The sequence below is a fragment of the Hypanus sabinus genome, chromosome 7 (genome assembly GCF_030144855.1).
Source record: "Hypanus sabinus isolate sHypSab1 chromosome 7, sHypSab1.hap1, whole genome shotgun sequence".
NCBI lineage: Eukaryota > Metazoa > Chordata > Chondrichthyes > Myliobatiformes > Dasyatidae > Hypanus > Hypanus sabinus.
The window spans coordinates 71,015,140-71,034,311 of record NC_082712.1 but is presented as its reverse complement, the minus strand read 5'-3'; the positions used below and the strand labels follow the sequence as shown (position 1 = coordinate 71,034,311).

At 41.3% G+C, this 19,172-nt stretch overlaps 1 protein-coding gene across 1 annotated transcript; it reads left to right on the top strand.

The window, feature by feature from the left end:
• The first annotated feature begins 16,931 nt into the window (after nucleotides 1–16,931).
• LOC132396343 (general transcription factor II-I repeat domain-containing protein 2-like) lies at nucleotides 16,932–18,392 on the top strand. The gene is made up of 2 exons (XM_059973858.1): nucleotides 16,932–17,988; nucleotides 18,074–18,392. The coding sequence occupies exon 1, from the start codon at nucleotides 17,382–17,384 to the stop codon at nucleotides 17,982–17,984; it is 603 nt and encodes a 200-aa protein (XP_059829841.1). The 5' UTR covers nucleotides 16,932–17,381; the 3' UTR covers nucleotides 17,985–17,988; nucleotides 18,074–18,392.
• The last annotated feature ends 780 nt before the right edge of the window (nucleotides 18,393–19,172 follow it).

The following is a 19,172-nucleotide window of genomic DNA, read 5'->3' as shown; positions in this document are numbered from 1 at the left end:
ACGGCAAGACAAAAGCTATATTTCATTAGGAGTTTGAAGAGCTTTGGCTTGTCGACTAAAACAGTTGGAAGTTACTATAGATGTGCCACAGAGAGCATTCTGACAGGCTGCATCATTGTTTAGTATGGTGGGGAGGGGGCTACTGCACAGGACTGAAAGAAGCTACAGAAAGTCATAAAATTATTCAGCTGTGTTTGTGTTACACAAGACATTTTCAAGGAGAGGTGCCTCCGAAAGGGTCCTTCTAGTGGCACTGGAGTGGCATTTCAGGCAGAGGCCATTGGACGAAGGAAGGAGGGCAGAACTGTGTGCGAGGAAACCTGCAGGCATACGCAGCAGATCTCCGCCAGTGTGCCCAGGACAGCTACTCCTGGTTTCCTCCCAGAGACCAGGAAGAGCTTGCTATTCATGTCTTTGTAAAGTCACTGACACCAGAACAACTTCGGCAGCATGTTTGATGACATCACCACTGTTGCTGGCCAAGGCATTGGCAGAGGCAGAGTGGGCAGAAGCAGTTTTAGCCCGCAAGGCATTCCAGCATCACCCCACATGCTGAGCCTGGCATCAAGACACCGAGGGTACAAAGGAAACTGACAAGAAGGAGCCCATGAGACAGATCCGAGCAGCACTGTGCCTGCCCCGCCAAGTGCCACAGAGTGATCTCAGTCCATTTGGCCCGGGTCTGCCCCAAACCAGCAGCGTGCCACAGCTTCGGGAAACGCCAAGTGGGCAGCACCACCGGAGACCTCCAGCAGAATCCCTCCATTGTCGCCCCTCCGGATGGACTGTTTGGGTAACGAGCAAGGCTTGTACATGGACGCATGGTGGAGAGCATCAGATGCCATGTGTTGGTGAATGTAGGGTTAATTTTCACCTTCATCGGTCTAGGTATCCACCCTAATACGAACAGTCATCCCTGCCTGTGTGAACAATGATGCTCCAGCTGGCTACGGTCTCCAGCTACTGTGCAGCAATAAGAGGGATTAGTTGGCTGATTATTGCAGTGGGGAGAAACGCAGTGGAACAGGGGGTGTGGCTAGCTGATGTCCGGAAGCCTGCATTATTGGCTTGGACCTTCTGTTCCACTGTGGGGGCAGCCCATGTGGATGTGCTGGGGAAAAGCTCTGCCTCGGCACTGAAGCCGTGTCTCTGGCCGAGCAGCTCCAGAAAGTGGACCAGGTGGGTGCAGCAACAATAACCACAGGTCATGTAACAGCCCATGGCAGTGCAGCACACCCCGGCGTGGCCCGATGCACCATAGCAGAACCAGCAGCAAGCAGCACTTCAGAGGGTATCCGTCAGCTAGGTCGACCTCCCCACTATTAACCAGCAGCGAGTAGGTGAGCGATCCCGTGCTGGCCCGGGTGAAGAGTTGGCTGAGTGTGGTATACACGGGTGGCCACAGTATGGGTCCACTGCACCTCCCAGAAGAAAGGAACCCACTGGAAGGGGCTGGGAGAGATGCTCAACTCCATCTCCAATGTGTGATTGTCTGAGTGGCAGAAAGAAGTCGTGCTGCACTGGGTCTGGCTGCTACTGTATCGGCCCTTGGCCACCACCAACCCAGCATGGCTGAAGGAAGGAAGTGATACTCCAGGTGCCCTCCTCACCAAATAATGCTTCTCCTTCCCATCCTCAGTCTGAGTCCAAAAAGAGTTCAGTGCCAACGAGGAGGCACTACACGAGGCTTGCTCTTGGAGAAGCTATATACTGGCATGAAGAGACTTACATATTTAGCTCTCCTTTTTGCAAGACTGCTAGCCAGTAGTGGAAGCTGGAAGTGAGAGTGACAAGCACTACTCACTACACTACCACACTAGATGCACCACAACAGCCATTTTGACACTATTCTCATATATATCATAATATACTGAAAAGTTTTTTTTTGTGTGCCATGAAGACAGACAATGTTATTCAAAATTTCACTGAGGTAATAAAAAGAAAATAGAATGAAGAATATAGTACTGCAGTTTCAGGAAATTACAAGTACCGTGCAGGCAGGTCAACAGGATGTCCATTCAAGAGTTTGGTAACCGTGAGTTAGAAGTTGACATTGAATTTGGCAATTCGTGCTCTCAAGCTTTGTACCTTCTGCTTTATGAGAGAGGGTAGAAGAGAGAGAGCTGTCCTTAGTTATGTTGGCTGCATTTTTGAGTCAACAGTAAGTGTAGGCAAAGCCAATTGAAATAGGATCGGTTTGCATGATAGACTGGACTGCATCTGCAGATCTTTGCCATATTTTGTTCAGTCTTGGAAGGAACAAATGCATATCATCTTGAGAGGATTTTTTTTATGATACATCTAAAAGATTATGAAGAGACATTGGGGCATGCCAAGCTTCCTTAGCTTTCAGAGGAAGAAGAGGTGCTAATGATCATTGCATCGAGATGGTTTGTTGAGGACAAACTGGTGATATTTACATCTAGGAACTAGAAACTTTCAACCATATCCACTGCAACACCATTGATTCAGATAGGATATTCTGCTTCCTGAAGTCAGTGACCAGCTCCCTCATTTCATGTTCAGAAAGCAATTAGGAAAACTTTATTCAAGCAGAATTGGCATAAAAGATTAAGGAAGTCTTACTTTTCCCTGGACCACACCTATAGTATCAGCTGGACCACACATGCAATATCATGCACTCTCCTAACTTCATGAAATATATACTTGCCTCTGAAAGCTTGTGCAGAAGGTTCATTTCAATCATTTATAGAAGAAGGGACTTGCTCAGTTAGGAGGGGCAGGTCATCCATACTTCCTAGAGAAATATGGTTGGCAGAGTAGTGTAGTAGTTGAGTAGCTAACATAGAGCTTTACAATGCCAGCTTGTGGGGTTCAATTCCTACCACTGCCTGTAAGGAGTTTCTTCGTTCTCCCTGTAACCATGTGGATTTCCTCTCAGATTCCAAAGCTGCATGCATTAATAAAAGGTAGCGTGAAATTTGTTGTTACGAGGCAGCAGTATATTGCAATACATAATAATAAAAAACTGTAAATTACAGTAAGAGAGGGGAAGAAGCTGTTCCTGAATCATTGAGATGAGAAGAGGGCATGGTCCTGAATGATGGGGGTGATGATGTGACTGCCAAGGGAGTGATGAAACATAGGGAAAAAGTGGGAAAATTGAATTGTTAAAAGTTAATCATGACTTTATCGATTTGCTAAGCAGATTTGAGGAACTCAAGTCCTAGTGCAGCGTCTTTTCTTTGTATGAAGATTGTGTGTTGCTCAAGGGACCAAGTGTTGTTGGAGTTTTTAATAGACTTCATTGGCTGTAAAGATTTTCAGGCAATCCCGAATTTGAGAAATGTGCAGTATAAATTCCAACACATTTAAAGACAATAACCTGTGAACATGATATAAATTGATGCATTGGATAGGAGTTAAGGTAAATGCTTAAATGCTTTCACATTAAGAGAGGCATGGGTCAGAAACTTACTGGTTGAAAGGGTAGAGGAAGGAAAAAATTAGCATCACATTATAGAGCGCCCAAATGAGTGTGCAATGAGATGTAAGTTAATTGGAAACTGGGATTGATCTGAAAAGGTGTTTTTCATCCTGCATGGACAAAATGAACAATATGTTCTCCTCTGCTGTAGATTTCTATTTTATTTTTCCCTTTTTTTCAAAGAAATTTGTTCTTGAGCCGTGTTATTTTTGTACAGCATAATTTCAGGTTGTAATATAATTTAACCAAAAATGCCTGGTTGTGTTTTGTCCTCTGCGCAGTTTTTCAAAATAATCACTTCAGTGCTGTAACATTTTAATTCAAGACAAAATTGTGGTTGCGCTGCAAATATTTTAGTATTCAAAGAGTAGCTTACAGTTATCTCCAGAGATGATCAAAAGCTAATTAAATATTATTTATGTTGTGTTATTCATTCTTAGGTGAGTTAGTAGAAAAGAATTCATTTTTAGAAAAATATCTTGGGGTAATTCAGAGAGAACCTATTTTATTCTAACGGGGAAGGTATTAGCAAAATATGATAAATACACTAAGTACCTTATTTCTAAAAATGAAGTTGATAAGAAAATGTCCCTTTCTGCCATACTTCAAGACACATTTCCTTTGTTCAATTTGGCTTGCACTTCATGTATCATGATACACTTCATTTGCGTTCTTTAGAAGTAATTACAGAATAAAATTATAACTCAAAAGCCTGTTTCACACTATATCACTGATACCTTCAGTGTTTTGGTCCTCTTGTCAATTTTATCCGCTGCCTTTCCCACTTGACATTACAAATGCCTCTGCAGGTGACTGAGCACTATTCACTCTGCAGCTGTGACAAGCACATCAGAGAAATCTTGCATTGCAGACCTCATCAAGACTACATCTGATTGTTTCCTTGCTCAATATCTACACACCAAACTAGATAAAATACCTTATTGTTATCTATCAAATGCACAAGCCATAGCAAAACTTATACTTCTTCACCACGATGCATTGTTGAATAATTATCCTTTTCTGGCTGAGTTCAGTTCAGGCAGCAGAGACTAAACTTGCAAACTGAAAATAGCAAAATTACAGATGCTCTAAACCTAAATACAAACAGAAAACATTGAAAAAATGCTGCAGATCAGGCAGCAACCAAAGAAAGTGAAATGGACTTAACAGCTTTGAGACTGACCAAAAGACAGAAGTGTAATATAGATTTAGTATAAAACAAGCTTTTGAGTTATAAATCATATCTTAACACCATTCCTACACAGGGTAAATGAAGTCCAATTATCAAACCAGAAGTGGTAAAGAAAGAGAAAACAAGTCAATTTTAAACAGCACTGAAGTGATGATAATGGAATTTTATCAGTCAATTTAAATAAACTAAGTAAAACTACAGTAGATACTGTTACATATCCCATGGGTATCTTTTGGCTGTCTTATGACCATGATGTAATTGAGTATCTGGTGAGCATGATGTAATGGTCTTGTGATGGTGGGATGATGTAATTTTCCCGCCAGTGTGCGGTCATGTGATGACATGTTCCAACAGGTATAAAACGGGAAAGCCTGTTGTGATGCAAGAGTTTTTGAGTTGAGTCATCATTCAATTCATCAGTAACTCCTGCGTGTTTGGCTCATGACGCAGTTTTGTTTTAAAGTGGAGTTTTACTTTCTACTGTCAGGTACAGGATTGTTCTGCTGGCAGTTTCACCAGTTGCTGCCAGTTCTGTTTGATGTATCTTTGATTTAATTTTAAAGTCTAAGTATTGGAGAGTGAAGACTTTATCAAAGTATAGGAACCCGAAGGATCGAGTAAAATTCGGTGGTTTAATTCAGGATCAAACTTATTGAATCTTTATTCAGGAAATACTGACCTGCATCTGAGATTCTGCCTGTAAGAGCAGAAAGTGTTGTGCGGTGTTATTCGTCAAGAAAAAGGTCAGTTCCTTTAAGCCGTTTTTATTTCCTTCGTCGTGAATCCTGCGGACAAGGCATATTTTGCTGGGATGAGCAGTAACGTCACGCCATCGAGGAATTTGTTACTTCAGGAAAGTCTCTCCTAATTGACTGTATATATATCGCTTGGACTTTCGTATTTACCACATTAAAACTGTGTTCGCATTTACCACTTTAAGACTATGTTCACCTTTACCGCTTTAAGAACTGTTCCAAAGTTGCCCTATAGCAGTTAACTTTTGGTTAAGTTAGTTGTTTGTTTACTTTTTATTTTTGTTGAGCAGAGTTTAATAAATGTTTATTTGTTTATAAAACCTGACTCAATTCTATATTCATTGTTGCTGGACTCATGACAATACTGAAATTAACATACAAAAATAGAAGATATTAGATATACTCTGCAGTTACAATAGCATCATGGGCAAAAACTTCAGATGCAATGTCTCAGGTCATTGACAAATATCACAGTTAGTATTAGCATAACTTATTTTAGACTAACATATTTGTTGTAAGTTCATCATATCATGCCATACTTTCTTTGATAAATCCCAGTGCCTATCCAAGCTAATTAGTGATTAAAGTGTAATGATTTTGTCTGATGTAAAAGTGTAATGATTTTGAGGATTGCTGGAAGTTTGAAGGCTAAGCATAGGCACAATCTGCAATCTTGAAATTTTGTACATTGTTACAAAGTTATTATTAGGTATGGTCAATTACCATGTCTATCAAATCTGAGGATTGCTTTGGAACAAATACAGGAGATCGGTTATTTATGTATTGTTGTGACTGTGATCAAAGTCACTGGACAGACACTGAAGCTGATGATGTAGAAGTCTGTATTTAACACAACAAGGAGGCATCAATCTGGAGACACTCTCTCTGTGGAGGCTCACAGACCAAAAGATGCATCACATTTTTATACCCTTAAGATCAAAGGTAACAGTAGCTGATTCAATACAATTTTGATAGTTGCAATTGCATTGTTTACTTCAACATTTTGTGTTGACAAATAATTCCTTTGGGATACATAGTGAATGCACATTGTAATTGTTAAAATGCCTCTGTAGGTCCAGATGCTTTTGGGAGAAACTAATTAACTCAGCTATTCTTTTGATGACAGAGAGCCAGACACCAAAATTAATGTTGTCATGACTGTCTGAGTACACAAATATGCTAAGTACACAAAAACTGTGATTGCCTGCTCCTGTATGTAAACATATTTGATTTGCTAAGTGACAACATCTATCTAGTCTGCCAGCTTCCAATAAGTCACAATGGTGCAAGTAACTTAGGGCTGATTCATACTTGTGCATACGGGCTATGTCGCAGCCTATGCTGTAGTCCTGATTTTCACTTCTGTGTCGCTCTATGCCATAGCAAGCATGCGTTGGTGTGCTCCAAAACGCTAGTTGGTGGTGGGCTTTCTACGCCACTGTGTTGAGTTTTTTCATGAGAGACATGGACGAGGAGATGCATTTCAAACATTTTCGCATGTCGGCAGGTAGATGTGATGATTCAGTTCAACTATTTTGTATCGGCGTACGCACAGCCTACAAACATGATGGAGAAGAAGCAACCAGAAATGCGTAGGAGGAAATGCAATGCTACCAAGTGTACAAATCACAGTTGTTGCGGTCTGCATTGCCATGATGCATGAGTAACTTTTCTGGAGAGGTGCACATCACCCTACGGCGTAGGGTACAGTGTAGGTATGGTGTAGGGTACGTGACACCAATGGTGTAGATGCGACACACAAATATAAATCAGCCTTTAACCATGTTGTTTGGTTTGATGCAAGCCAATTAACACAAGCTCATTGCTTTAGCATTTTGCTCTTGCATATGCAATCTCTTAGTCTGTGGAGCAGCCTGTGCTTTTTAACTTCAATTTACTGCTTGCAATTTACAAAAAACTTGAAGGCTAATTACAATCTTCCTGAACTTATTTACACTGAAGCCTGGTTTTTGTTTGAATCAATATCTGCTATGTTCATGTAACTCCAGTATACTCCCTAACATGCAAACTTGCATAAAACCATCCTCCATTCATTATATTTTCTCTGGAATTACCATATGTTGATTGGGGCAACACACGTGAAATGCTGGAGAAACTCAGCAGGCCAGGCAGCATCTATGGAAAAAAGTACAGTCAACCTTTTGGAATGAAACCTTTTGGCAGAAGGCTGCCATAGAGGCTGCCTGGCCTGCTGAGTCCCTCCAGTGTTTTGTGTGAGTTGCTTGGATTTCCAGCATCTGCAGATATTCTTACCTTCTTTGATTGTGAGCAGATTGCTGTAGTCTCTATTTTAAGTGCATTTTCCTCTTTTTATTAAACAGGCATTGCTTGCTCAGAATATCGACCTTGCAATAATAATAAAATGTTTGCTCTAAGCCTTGTTCTGTTCCCAAATTATTAGCTGGTGCCAAGATTAGATGCTTTGATCCTGGAAACCCTTGGAATATTTCTGTCATGTAGTACATGACATGTTGAAGTTAATGATTTTTTCAAAATCAATCTTCGTGAAGACAAGATTTGAGTTTATGAAAGTAAGCAATTCTACTATTTTTGTTATATTTATCATTTAGTGGTGATACCAATGTATACCTTAATACAATATATCTCTATCAGATTTGGTCTTCCAACAATAAAGGAGGCAGCACGATAAAAAGTGTGTGCATATCAAACTTTAATCTCTTACATTCTTTCTGCTTATAGAGAAATTCTTAATATAAGAAATCACTATAAAATGCATTCATTATTCTGTGTAAACAAGGGATTTATTTTAATTGGCTATAAAGCTTACATTTTATTACCTACTCTGGTGAGGTCTGGGCTAGACTTCCAAAATCATTCAAAAGCATTTAACACAACTCAAAGGAAGATAAATTGTTCTTTTTATGATCATGCTGTTTCAATGATTTCTGATGCTGCTTGATGCAGATGCAATGATAATCCAAGTGGAGTCTAATGTTGGGGTATGGCTTTCAGCAGCTCCCCTGGTGGAGATTAAAACAAACAAAATATAGCCTCATTTCCTTTTTTAAATGTAGGGAAAGATTCTTGCTATTTTATGACGCTTTATATGCTGAATTTCTAGCAGTGATTTTCAAGGTAAGCTATCTTATATTTCCAGTGATAGAGTTCTGGTTATTCCATAGAACCATAGAACATTACAGCACAGAAACAGACCTTTTGGGCCTGCTTGGCTGTGCCGAACCATTTTTCTGCCTAGTCCCACTGACCTGCATCCAGCCCATATCCCTCCATACACCTCTCATCCATGTACTTGTCCAAGATTTTCTTAAATGTTAAAAGTGAGCCCGCATTTACCACTTCATCTGGCAGCTCATTCCACACTCCCACCACTCTCTGTTTGAAGAAGCCCCCCCCCCCAAGGTTCCCTTTAAAATTTAAGATTCATTGTCATTACGACAGTTAATGTACGATGCTCTGATTTCTCAGCAGATATCCAGTTCTGTGGGTTCTCTAGGAGAAAGGGAGAACATTATTCCGCAGGAGAACTGCCCCCATTCCGCAAAAGGCACATCTTATTGGAAGACTCATTTTTGTCACTTTATTCAACAATGTATTTTCTCACAAATGTTGCTGCCTGGCTTCTCTAGGTGATGCTGAGGTGAGATAGATCTGCTGGTTGAGTCATGTCACAACAACAATCTTGCACTAACTGTGGGTGAGACCAAGGAACTGATTCTGGACTTCGGGAAGGGGGAAGTCGGAAGACCACATACCATACCCGTCGAGGGGTCAATAGTGGAAAGTGCGAGGAGTTTCAAGTTTCTTAGTGTCAACATTTCTGAGGACCTACCGTGGGCCCGACATACTGATGCAACTACAAAGAAGGCATGCCAGTGGCTATATTGCATTAGGGGTTTGAGATCTGTTATGTCACCAAATTTCTACAGATGAACTGTGGAGTGCATTATAACTAGTTGCATCACTGTCTGGCATGGAGACACCAGTGCACATGATCATATTGTTGTAGACTCAGCCAGCTCCATTGCAGGCATTAGGCTCCCATCCGTCAACCACATCTACAATATAGAATGCTTCAAGAAGGTGCATCCATCATTAAGGACCCTCACCATTCAGTATATGTCCCGTCTCATTGCTGCTATCAGGGAGGAGGTACAGGAGCTGAAGACATGCGGTCAATAATTTAGAAATAGTTTGTTCCCCTCCAGACCAGCAGATTTCTGAATGGACTATGAACTCATGAAAACTATCTTGCTTTTTGCTCTGTTTTTGCATTATTTATTCATTTATGTAAATATTTTTATTGTATTTTTATGTATTGCAATGTACTGCTGCTGGAAAATGATAAATTTTATGACATATGTCAGTGATAATAAACCTGATTTTGATTATTTCCTTCAGTCTCGGTTCTTACATTAACAGTCCCTCCTGTCTCTGCATTCAGTGTTCGGAACATCTCCATTGTTTTTGAGCACATAGGTTCCAGGTGACTGCAACTTACTGGCTGCTTTAGGCAGGCTGTTCTTGAGCTCCGTAGGTTTGCCATCTCATGTTCACCCGACCTGGAACACCTCACAATCAAATATCATCCGTTTTAACTGCTGCGGGAGATTTTAGCCATCATCTTGGTAGCGGTGTACATTCCACCTCAGGCCAGTGTCAAACAGGTTCTAGACAAGCTGAGCAATGCAATCAACAGATGTGAAACAGCACATCCTGATGTCCTCCCCATCGCTATAGGGGATTTTAACTAGGCTGGCTTGCAGAAGTTTCTAAATAGTTATTACCTGTAGTAGCACACTGGGACACTGTTACACCACAATCAAGAGTGTTTACCCTGCCACCCCACACCTACACTTTGGAAAGTCTGATTACCTGGCTGTACTCCTACTCCCTGAGTATAGGCAGAGTCTGAAGACTGAAGCAGCAGAAGTGAGGACCAAGAATGTATAGGCAAGAGAGGTACAAGAGTGCTTACAGGACTGTCTGTATCATTGAACTGGACTGTATTCAAGGATTCAAGTCTGAATAAATACACCACAGCTCTTACTAACTTCATTGAAATCAGTGTGGATGAGTGTGTGCCTATGAAAATTTACTGTACGTACTCAAATCAAAAGTTGTGGATGAACCAGGAGATTCATAGTCAACTGAGGGCCAGATCTGTTGCATTCAAGTCTGGTGATCCAGGTCTGTACAAGAAAACCAGGTATACTTGCAGAAGGCTATTTCAAAAGCTAAGGAACAATTCCAAATGAGGCGGGAGGTGAAATCAGATGCAGATTAACTCTGACAATGTGTGCAGGTCATTAATTTCTTACAAAGCAAAACCTATCATCATGAATGGCAGTAATGCTTCACACCCAGACGAGTTCAATGCCTTTTATGCTCGCTTTGAAAGAAAGAATAAAACTACAGCTGTACAGATGTCTGCAGCACCCTGTGATCTCTGTCTTAGAGGCCAACGTCAAGCTGGTTTACAAGAGGGCAAGGCGACAGGCCCTGATAAAGCTCTAATAGTACCTGGTAGAGCTCTGAAAACCTATGCCAACTAACTGGTGGGTGTGTTCAGAAACAATTTCAATCTCTCATAGCTGCGGTCAGAAGTTCCAATCTGCATCAAAAGGGCAACAATTCTGCTAGTACCCAAGGGGAGCAGTGTGAGTTGCCTTAATGACTATCAACTAGTATCACATACATTTAAGTGATGAAATGCTTTAGAGGTTAGTTATGGCTAGAATTTACTCTTGTCTCAGCAAGGACCTGGACCCACTGCAATTTGCCTATCACCACAATAGGTTTAAGGTGGATACTTTCTCATTGGCTCTTCACATGGCCTTGGATCACCTGGACAATACAAATATCTATGTCAAGTGTTATGTACCTGTGGGTATCTTGTACTTGTCACGTGACAGTGGTGTTGAAGCTATACTGGACTTAAGGTAGTGGTCTTGTGATGGTGGAGTGACATCATTTTCCCACCAGTAGAGGTCATGTGACATGTTTTTTTTTACAGGGTATAAAAGAAGGACCCCTCCCTGTGAGGAGGGGCAGCTCGTGGCTGGATTTGCCATTTTGACTCCATGCCACTGCGTGGTCCAATATTATGATGCAGTTTGGTTGAAAGATGGAGTTTTATTTAATGCCTAAAGTTTAAAAGGTCATTGCTGGCAGTTTCTTTATAATACTGCCAGTTAAAAATCAGTGGAGAGTGAAGATCGGACTTCGGAAGCCAAAAGATCAAGGAAAGTCGATTTCGACGGTGAAGCAGGTTTGACCTTGTTTGATCCTCATTCGGAAGGAATTTGTTGGCTGTGCCCATGGTAACCCCTGCAAGTAATAGCAGAAAGGGTTGGGTACAGTTTTGTCAAGGAAAGGTCAGTGCCTTTAAGCCGTTTCATTTTCATCTTTGTAAATTCTCCGGGAAAAGTATAGTTCGACTGGGAACCACAACAACTCGACATAAAAGAGAATTTATATTATCTAAAAAGTCTCTACTTTAATGGACTGTAATCATTTTGAACTTCTGCAATACTACTTTGAAGAACTGTTTTTGCAACATTGCTTTAATAACTGTTTTCGCTTTCTTCCTTTAAGAACTGTTTAAGCTTTATTGCTTTAAGAACTGTTTAAGCTGCCGCACAGCAGCTGATTTCCGGTTACGTTAGCTGTTTGTTTACTTTTGGGGGTTTGTTTTTCAGTGTTTAATAAATGTTTTATTTGTTATAAAAAAAACCCTGCCTCACTTATATATTTATTGTTGCTGAATCCGTAACACAGGATGCTGTTTATTGACCACAGCTCAGTGTTTAACACAATCATTCCTACAATTCTGATTGAAAAGCTTTAGAAACTAGGCCTCTGTACCTTCCTCTGCAACTGTATCCTTGACTTCAGCACCAGTCAACCACAAGATGTGCAGATTGGAAATAACATCCACACCTCTCTGACAATCAAAACTGACCCACCTCAGGGATGCGTGCTTAGCCCACTGCTCTACTGTCTCTACATCCATGACAGTGTGGCTGGGCATAGCTCAAGTGCCATCTATAAATTTGTTGATGATACAACTGTTGTTGGCAGAATTTCAGATAGTGATGAGAGGCATGCAGGAGACAGATACACCAATTTGTTGAGTGGTGTCGCAGCAACAACTTTGCACTCAAATTAAGTAAGACCAAAAAAACTGATTGTGGACTGCAGAAAGGGTAAGAGGAGGAAACACACACCAGTCCTCACAGGGGGAAAGAGTGAGTTATTTCAAGTTCCTCGGAGTAAATATCTCTGAGGACCTAACCTGGACCAAACATGTTGGTGCTGTTACAAAGAAGGCATGACAGAGGCTATATTCCATTGGGAGTTGGAGAAGTTTTGGTATGTCACCAAAAACAACTGAAAATTTCTATGGGTGTAGGAGAGCATTCCAACTGGCTGCATCACCGTCTGTTATTGGGGGGTGGGGGGGGTGCGTATAGCACAGGATTGAAGTAAGCTGCTGAGAGTTGTAAACATAGTCAGCTTCTATATGAGCACATGCCTCCATTGTATCCAAAAAATCTTCAAGGAGCAATGTCTCAAAAAGGTGTGTCCATCGTTAAGGATTTCCCCATCACCCTGGTTATGCCTTGTTCTCATTGCTACATTGCTAGAAGAAGATACAGAAACATGAAGGCACATACTCGGCGATTCAGCAACAGCTTCTTCCCCTCTGTCACCTGATTTCTGAACGGACATTGAACCCAAGAGCACTACCTCACTACATTTTTATTTCTATTTTGCACTGCTTACTGAATATAAATATTTTATACATCCAAAATTATATATAATCATATATACAGTGGCATGCAAAAGTTTGGGCACCCCTGGTTAAAACTTCTGTTACTGTGATAAGTTAAGTGAGTTGAAAATGAACTTATCTCCAACAGTCATAAAGTTAAAGATGAAACTTTCTTTTAAACATTTTAAACAAGATTAGTGTGTTATTTATGTTTTGTACAATTCTAGAGTGAGAAAAAGAGAGGAGCACCATACAAAAGTTTGGGCACCCCAAGAGATTTGAGTTCTCAGATAATTTTTACCAAAGTCTCAGACCTTAATTAGGTTGTTAGGGCAATTAGCTTGTTCACAGTCATCATTAGGAAAGGCCAGCTGATGCAGATTTCAAAACTTTATAAATACCCTCACGCCTCAAACGTTGTTCCAGCAATCAGCAGCCATGGGCTCCTCTAAGTAGCTGCCCAGCTCTCTGAAAATTAAAATAAATGATGCCCTCAAAGCAGGAGAAGGCTATAAGAAGATAGTAAAGCATTTTCATATAGCCATTTCCTCAGTTCGTAATGTAGTTATGAAATGGCAGTTAACAGGAATGGTGGAGGTCAAGTTGAGGTCTGGAAAACCAAGAAAACTTTCTGAGAGAACTGCTGATAGGATTGCTAGAAAGGCAAATCAAAACTCCCGTTTGACTGCAAAAGACCTTCAGGAAGATTTAACAGACTCTGGAGTGGTGGTGCACTGTTCTACTGTGCAGCAACACCTGCACAAATATGACCTTCATTGAAGAGTCATCAGAAGAAAACCTTTCCTATGTCTTCACCACAAAATTCAGTGTCAGAAGTTTGCAAAGGAACATCTAAACAAGCCTGATGTGTTTTGGAAACAAGACCTGTGGACGGATGAATTTAAAATAGAACGTCTGGCTGCAATGAGCAAAGGTATGTTTGGAGAAAAAAGGGTGCAGAATTTCATGAAAAGAACACCTCTCAAACTGCTAAGCACAGGGGTGGATTGATCATGCTTTGAGCTTATGTTGCAGCCAGTGGCACAGGGAACATTTCACTGGTAGAGGGAAGAATTAGTTCAATTAAATACCAGCAAATTCTGGAAGCAAACATCACACTGTCTGTAAAAAAAAAGCTGAAGGTGAAAAGAGGATGGCTTCTACAACAGGATAATGATCCTAAACACCTCAAAATCCACAATGGACTACCTCAAGAGGCGCAAGCTGAAGGTTTTGTCATGGCCCTCACAGTCCCCCGACCTAAACATCATTGAAAATCTGAGGATAGACTGCAAAAGAGCAGTGCATGCAAGACAGCACAAGAATCTCACAGAACTAGAAGCCTTTTGCAAGGAAGAATGGGTGAAAATCCCCCAAACAAGAACTGAAAAACTCTTAGCTGGCTACAGAGGGCGTTTACAAGCTGTGATACTTGCCAAAGGGTGTGTTACTAAGTACTGAGCATGCAGGGTAGCCAAACTTCTGCTTCGGGCCCTTTTTCTTTTTTTGTTATTTTGAAACTCTAAAGGATGGAAATAAAAAAGTAATCTTGCTTAAAATATTAAAGAAATGTGTCATCTTTAACTTTATGCCTTTTGGAAATCATGTCATTTTTAATCACTTAGATATTCACAGTAACAGAAATTTTGACCAGGGATGCCCAGTCTTTTGCATGCTGCTGTATATCATTCACAGTTGTTTTCTCTATTATTTTGCATTGCATTGTATTGCTGCGCAAAGTTAAGCAATTCATGATTTATTCTGGTGATATTAAGCTTGATCCTGATTCTAGTGATCAGGACTTATCTTTTTCCTTCTAGCTGGGTTCGCAGTGCCTTGTCATTATGCTAGGTGCGTTTCTTTCACAGCCACAGTTGGCAATGCATATTAAGCAGCTTAAGCAGATCATCAGCATTGTTGTGGAATGCAGGCTTTTCTGTGTTGGGAGTATTTTGAAGCCCTTTTTACCAGCTAATTCTGATGCCAATGCAAATATAGTATAAATGATGATTCCTTTATAAAATATAAAGCCTGATTAAATTCTTGTTCATTAATTTAACAGTCAATAAAGGAGCCTAAAATTCCATATAATGAATTAGCTGATTACTCTCAAGGTGCTTAAAAATATTTTTCAGTGGGTAAGATGACACACCTGAATAAGGGGACTACTATTAGGAAAACTGAACAACACAGTCTTGTTACAAATATTCAAAAACATCTGTGGTTGTTCTGCGGTATCCAGACTGGAACACTAGATACGTCTGTTTTTTCTCGACCAGAAGTACATACAACCTTACTTGTTCCTTATCTGTGATTTTCCCGCAATCAGAGTTAGCAGATCACTCCACCAGGATTAATCCATTTCTTAAATCTCTGACTTATCCTTTCTCCCCAGGAACAGAACAAAGATGGAGTTTCTCTTGTCCTCACCATCCTCTTCACACGTCTCTTTATTAAATGGACCATTTGTTCTAATTTAATGAGACACACCTTCCACTTTCTTTCTGGTTCAGTACTCCAAAAGGAACAGAGAACAGTACAGAACAGGAGCAGGCCATTCGGCCAACAATATTGTACTAAACCAGCTAAAAAGCAAATAAAAATCACCCAAATTCTAATTCCTCCTAACTACAAAATCTCCATATCCCTCCTTACATCTCTGCACCCAAGTGCCAATCCAAACATCTGTTAGAAGACTCTAATGTATTTGCTTCTATCACCATACCAGGCAACACAATGCAGGCATCAATGACTCTGAGTGAAAAACTTGTTCCTCACCTGACCTTTGAACCTACCTCCTCACTTTCAATGACTGCTCTCTGATATTTGACATTCGACCCTTGGAAGCAGATACTCCCTGTCTACTCTATCTATGCCTCTCATAAACTTATAAACCTCTATCTGATCCCCCCCTCCTCAGCCCTTGGTGTTCCAGCGAAAACAGCCCAAGTTTATCCAGCCTCTCATGATTGCTCATGCCCTCTAAACCAGGCAACATCCTGATAAACCTCTTCTGTACCCTTTTCAAAGCCTCAACATACTTCCTATAGAGGTGCGACCAGAACTGTATGCGATACTCCAGAGGAAGCCTAATCAGTTTTATAAAGTTGCAACACAACCTCTTGACTTTTGAACTCAATAAAAGCAAGCATTCCATAAGCCTTCTTTAACCATCTTATAGACCTGTGTATTAAGACACACAAACAAGCTGGATGAACTCAGCAGGTCAGGCAGCATCCGTTGAACTGAGCAGTCAACGTTACGGGCCGAGACCCTTCGTCAGGACTGCCCGACCTTCTGAGTTGATCCAGCTTGTTTGTATGTCTTAATTTGACCACAGCATCTGCAGTGTACTTTGTGTGATCTGTGTATCTATTTTCAAGGAGCTATGAACTTGCATTCCAGGGTCTTTTTGCTCAGCAACACTATTAATGATCTTGCCCTTAAGAATGTGCTGCTTCCTTGCAATTGCCCTACCAGGTTGGATTATGTCTTCCATGAATGCAGCTATGGTATTGTCCCTGATTAGTAATGTAACTCCCCCCCCCCCCATACACACACACACACTATCTCTCTCTCTCTCTCTTTTACCTCCTCCTCTTTCTTTTCCAAAACTTTGAAAACATGGTACATTCCTGCTCCTCTCTCAACCACATTTCAGTAATGGCTACAACGTGTAGTTTGATGCTCTAAGTCGGGGGTCGGCAACCTGCGGCTCCCGAGCCATTTGTGGCTCTTTCACCTCTGTGCTGCGGCTCCCTGTGGCTTTGGGAAATAATTGGTCAGTATTTAATTAAAATGTATTTTATGTTAGTTTGTTAGCTTTTGAAATGTAATTATGGTGATCTTGTACAACCTAAGTGTAGCGACACATTTCCTGCCACATCATAAAACGGCTCACAATTAGCCAGCATTCCGGCTAAGGGAGATAGCCTACGGGGGTTTGTGAGTACGCGTCTTTTGCAGCATCTGCGTCCATGGGGGCTGGGTTGAGGGAAGCTGAAAAGCAAGGCTGTTTAGTTCGAATAAAGCTATCTTTGACTGCAGTTTACTGACACCGCTACAACGTGTTTTTATCGCTGGCTGTCCAGACGGAAGGTGCTGAAACGCTTTGTCGCGTGTCTGGAAGAAGTGAAAACTTTCCTGGGCAGCAAAGGGCTCACCTTTCCTGAGCTGGAACAGCCAGAGTGGCTGGAAAAGCTACACTTCATGGTAGACATGACAGCGCACCTGAACACGCTGAACACAGCTCTTCAGGGGAAAGGACGTACAGCCCTGCACATGTTGGAGGATGTTTTGGCATTCGAGCGCAAGTTGACAGTGCTTGCCAGAGATTTACAGAAAGGCACTTTGTCTCACTTCCCCAATTTGAGAGAGTTCAAACAAGGTCACGACATGATAATTTCGGAGTATTTACATTCTGCAATCATCGCAATGCAAACATCGTTTGGGAAACGCTTCTGTGAGTTCAGAGAGGAAAAAAACACATTATCCTTCCCGGTCACTCCCTTAAGCATCGATCCTTCCCTACTGAATACGACTGCATTGGCAGGTGTGAGTCAACCTGATCTTGAGATGGAACTGGCCGACATAGCCGACAAAGACATATGGGTGTCCAAGTTTAGACGCTTGACAGCAGACCTTGAAGATGTTGCCCGTCAGAAGGCCGTTCTTGCTCAGAAACACAAATGGAGTGATATTGAAAACCTCACAGATGACAGCTTGCGATCCTGTGTAAAGATGAAGGTGACATCATACAGCCCTGATGTGCAGACGCTGTGCGCTGAGGTCCAGGAGCAGAAATCCCATTAACCAAGTATGATAAATATTTTAATTGCCTATTATTTTACTTATATTCATATTTTTTCATTGTTCAGTGAAATAGTCCTTTCATTGTTCAGGATGACAGCTGGCTGACGTTATTTTTGGTTTGCTGCTGGCGGAAAATTTAAGTTCGGCGTTTTTCATAAATACAAGAAGGACTCAAATAGACATTGAATATTTTACTTAAAAGTAACTTTCAACCCAACGTCTTTTTTTCGGAGTTCAAAATGTTTTTGTTGCATGCAGAAATGTAATTTCGTTTTCTCTGCAGGAGTTCATCAATTTCATAAATGCAACACATTATAGTTTGTTTATACATAGCATAAAGGCAAAAAAAACGTTGTATGCAGTGTTATTTCATTTTAAATGTCAAACGGGTTTTGCGGCTCCCAGTGTTTTCTTTTCTGTGGGAAACGGGTCCAAGTGGCTCTTTCAGTGGTAAAGGTTGCTGACCCCTGCTCTAAGTTCATCACACTTACCCATAATATTCTTAGCATTGAAGTATACAAACTTCTAATGTTCTGACCCTTCATACTGGTTATTTTGATTTTGCCTTGCTCTACTTTCCCTAACACCCACTTTCCTGTCCATTCCTTCCCCTGCTGACCTGCGGTTCCAGCTCCCAGCACCCTGTAAAACTAGTTTAAACTCTCCTGGGTAGCATTAGCAAACCTCCTGGCCAGGATATTGGTTCCCCTCCAGATGAGTTAAAAACCGTCAATCTTGTACACGTCACCCCTTTCCCAGAAAAGGTTCCAATGCTCCAAGAATTTGAAACTCTGTCCCCTGCACCGTCTCCTCAACCACTCATTCATCTATGTTCTCACCCCATTCCTACCTGCACTAGCCCTTGGCACAGAGGGCAATTTAGAGATTACTACCTTGAGGACTTTTCTTCAGCCTCTTTTCTAACTCTACATTTTCACTGTGTGGGACCCTTTCTCCTTTCCTGCCGATAACATTGTTGCCAATATGCACTATGATATCTGGCTGTTCACTCTCCCCTTGAGAATATCCTGCAGCCACTCCAATACATCCTGAACCCTATCACCTGGGAGGCAACACATCATCCTGGTGTCTCTTTTACAACCACAGAATCTCCATTCTGAATATTAAGTTCCCTATAAACTACCACACTGCCTGACATAACCCATCCCCGTTGAGTCTCAGAGATGG

Excerpts from the sequence above, each read along its gene's own strand:
- LOC132396343 (XM_059973858.1), top strand. The coding sequence starts at position 17,382 with ATGGTAGACATGACAGCGCACCTGAACACGCTGAACACAGCTCTTCAG.